This window comes from Eurypyga helias, unplaced genomic scaffold (genome assembly GCF_000690775.1).
Source record: "Eurypyga helias isolate BGI_N326 unplaced genomic scaffold, ASM69077v1 scaffold11583, whole genome shotgun sequence".
Classification (NCBI taxonomy): Eukaryota; Metazoa; Chordata; class Aves; order Eurypygiformes; family Eurypygidae; genus Eurypyga; species Eurypyga helias.
Window position 1 is genome coordinate 7,732 of NW_010240587.1, and position 3,638 is coordinate 11,369.

General features: G+C 58.8%; 1 protein-coding gene across 1 annotated transcript in view; it reads right to left on the minus strand.

Annotated features, from left to right (window-relative positions):
- The window catches only part of INTS3 (integrator complex subunit 3), a gene marked incomplete at both ends in the record, with an annotated part of 24,186 nt that overhangs the window by 7,292 nt on the left and 13,256 nt on the right, over window positions 1-3,638 (minus strand). The window contains 2 exons of the mRNA XM_010148482.1: window positions 739-835; window positions 3,357-3,486. Coding sequence (XP_010146784.1) covers window positions 739-835; window positions 3,357-3,486 — 227 coding nt within the window. The remainder of the gene's footprint in view (window positions 1-738; window positions 836-3,356; window positions 3,487-3,638) is intronic.

Genomic DNA, 3,638 nt, shown 5'->3' on the forward strand with positions numbered 1-3,638 from the left:
CAAACCGCCCCTGAGGGGAAGGTAAGGAGGCAGGTTTTGCTCAAGGCTCGGGGAAAGGCCGCTGAAACCACCATCTGCCACCCCCTAAGCTGCCTCTTTCCCCGTCAGCCCCGCGCTGGCAGCGTCTTCAGAGAGACCGGGGCAGCCAAAAGGCCACCATGCAGTTCCCTCGCAGGACCCGTCCCCAGCCGAGCGGAGGGGACCACAGGCCCTGCACTCGCGGCACAGCCCCTGCCAGCAGCCCCAGGCAGCGAGCGGCTGGGCCGGAGGCAGAGCGAGGGGGAAGCCAGCTCTGCTCCCTGCGTGAATGCAGATAAGGGGTAACCCCGGCACTGGCGACGTACAACTCTTGGCCTCTCCTGAATACAGCTGCTGTTGAAGCCCTGATAACCCACCGCATCGCGGCCGTTCAGGGAAAGCAGCCTTGGAAAAAGGCCAGTAAGGAGCAACGTTCCCCAGCAAAGCTGTTTGGTGCCTTTTAATGAATACCAGGGATGTCTTGGGCCCATCTACATCAGCTCCTGCCACGCAGCCTCTCCTCCTCCCATCCCTGTTACATGCCAGAAGCAACAAACACTGGCACCAGGAGAGCTCTGCCCTTGGCCCACACCGGAGCTCTGCACTCCCATGCCCAGAGCCAGCGTGGGAATGGGACCGCTGCGCTGTGCACTGGGCAGGGACGTGTGCCCTCCTCCCCCGGGCTGGCACAGGACCCCCGGCGAGCATGAGCGAATTACCCGGGAGGTCATGAAGAGCAGCTTGGTTTCCATGTCGGGAGTGAGGCGACAGGCCAGGAATTTGCGAGAAGTCCTTGACTGGAGGAGCTGCAGGACACCTGGGGAGAGACAGAGAGGTCAGACTGTGCTTCCATGGCCGCACAGATGGCACGGCATGAACGGGATCGGACATGGATCAACCAACATCCACAACAAGCTAAGCTCGGAGTGTTAAGCTCTGTTTCCCCAAGGGTAAAGGCAGTGGAAAGGGATCAAGGTTTTGGCTGGAAAAGGTCTCCTAAAACATCTCTTGTCTGGAGCAAGTTTTCGTCAGGGATCACTAATGCAGATGCCAGGCAGGAGAGCCTGGAGGAAGGGAGAGAGGATGCACAGCAGAGCAGGGATAAGATCTGGAGAAGAAATCACAGGATGGTTTGGGTTGGAAGGGACCTTAAAGTCCCCCCAGCCCCACCCCCTGCCATGGGCAGGGACAGCTTCCCTAGACCCGGTTGCTCCAAGCCTCATCCAGCCTGGCCTTGGACACTCCCAGGGATGGGGCATCCACAGCTTCTCTGGGCAACCTGTCCCAGTGCTCCCCATCCTCTGTGGGAAGAAATCCTTCGTGCTGTCCCATCTCCCTCTTTCCGTTTAAACCCGTTAACCCTTGTCTTGTCACTCCCTGCCCTTGGGAGGGAGTGTTAGGAACACAGACCCCCGGGTCTCTGTTAGGAAAATGATAAATTCCAGATGCCAAGTCCCAAGCTGTAACCAACAGAGCCCGTTCCCCATCTCCCACCCTCCTGCGAGGGAGCATAAAGCTGATCTGAGACTCCTCCCTGCTACAGTGGAACCACTCGTCCCTCCATAGCTGACGGCCTCGGCTGCAAGAGCCGCTCTTGTTCCCAGAGAGCTGCAGGAGGAGGAATTTATGACCCGAGCGGAAAGGCTTTGCCGCCGCTTGACAAGACCTGAAGGATTTACAGGGCAGCTGTCTCCGAGGCAGCCAGGCAGGTGCTGGGAGGCTGCGCACACGAGGCGCGCTTCACCCTCTCGCCCTTCGAAGTCGTCCCTCTGCCGCGCAGCCGGAGGGTACCACCTGGGGTATGGCTGGATAGGGAAGCTTCAAAGCAGGAATAACAGATGCCAGCCCCTGCGGAGCTCAGAGAAAGGGTGGGCGAGCTGCACATCACGGGAGGAGAGCCATGAAAGCACCTTGCTTGTTAAGAGCTGCCCGGTGCTCCGAGGGAGGCACGGGTCCTGCGCCCGGAGCCAGCCCCTGCTGTGCTTTGTCCTTGTGCTCGTGGCTGCCCACCTCCGGCCTTGGGCACAGCAGCGTGGAGCTCTCAGCAGGACTGACCAGGATTGGGGGTTACAGAGCGCTAGAAACCCGAGGGCACGTGGACTGGCAGCAGCGGGAGATGAGAGCCACTGCAGAGCGGATAGTACAGGCGCTCGACAGCGGGCAAGAGGGCAGCGTGACCTTATGGCCAGCTGCAGGGGAAATGGTTTTGGGAAGGGGCTCCACACGAGCAAGTACGAACGAGGGCACCCCCCGGCAGAGCAGGTTCTGCTTCCAGCGAGCATAGAGCTGCAGGAAGAGTCAGGGCTGAGCACTGGAAATGTGACACATGAGCCCTCCTTAGGTGTAGGGCTGAGACTGCCTCTGCTCGCCCCACAGACTGCCGACCCCGAGAGGGGACCCGGGCTCCTGCAGCCCTTTGGCTGGCAAGGCTCAGCAGAGACCAGCAGTGAGAGGAGACGGGTTCTGGAGAGGGAGAAGCAACCAGAGATCACAGAGCTCAAGGAGCATTTAATCAAATGATGTGCTGCAAGTTTCCCTGAGCATCATCCGAGATCTTTAAAATGACATTAACACGGCCCCTGAGAGGAGAACAGGCACCTGGGGGCGGGGGGAGGACACTTTAAAGCCCCATTTCCAGAGACTCACTAGAAATGCCGCAGACAAATGATGCGACAGCCCCTAGAGAAGTGAGTAACTTACACCAGTAACAGTTTTAAATGTAACACTCTCCCTTCATGTCTGTTTAACCCAGACATCACAGAGCTCCCCGGCTAAGCATTCGGCACACCCAGCGTGTGACTGGAGGAAATACAACCCCAGTTAGAAAGTGCCAGTCGCTGCATCTTTTGGACTTGTTGCTTTGGAGCTACAGACTTCTTTTCTGGAGAGTCTGAAGGACTCAGACGCTTTATATCTTTGGGCTCCTGCTTCATCTCAACTTATAAACCAGTTAATTCAAACAAAAAAGTAGCAGCTACAATTCTGGAAGCGTTAAGTCCAGAACAAACAGCACAATCTAACGGCCCTTGTCGTGGCCCAGCCACATTCTCAGGAGCGATCATTACAGCTGCCCCAAGTAGCGGGTTCTCGGGATGGATTCAAGCCCAGACACCTACAAGGCCTCTGCGCAAGGGGCCCAAGGCCTGGCCTGGATGGGTGTGCAGACTGAAAGTCCGTGCCGTGCAGGGTTTTGTGCCCCAAGAGTCGCTGGAATGGGCTGACGGTCACGGCAGCCTGGCCGCAAGGGTGTGCGGAGGCCGGAGGGGGTTGCTGAGGCCAGCGGGGCCTGGCAGAGGCTGTCCCCTGCGTGAGCCGGCCGTCCCTTCGGCCCTGCCTACCTGTGAACTGTGCGCTGAGGACCTGGGGGTTGTGGATGATGTCCTTCCAGAGCTGCTCGAACTCAGGGATCCTGGCAACGTTCTGCAGCAGCCGCACCAGGTCCCGGCCGATCACGAAGCAGTCCATGAACTGGGGGGAGGAAAACGCCCTCGGTTACTGCTTACCTGCCCCTGGGCAGTGGGCAGGAGAAGGCACTGGGGGGCAGGAGGAGGTAAGGGAGGAACAGTCAGTCCTTCAACCTCACCACCGGCTCCAGATGATTCACTCTTTGCACAGGATCT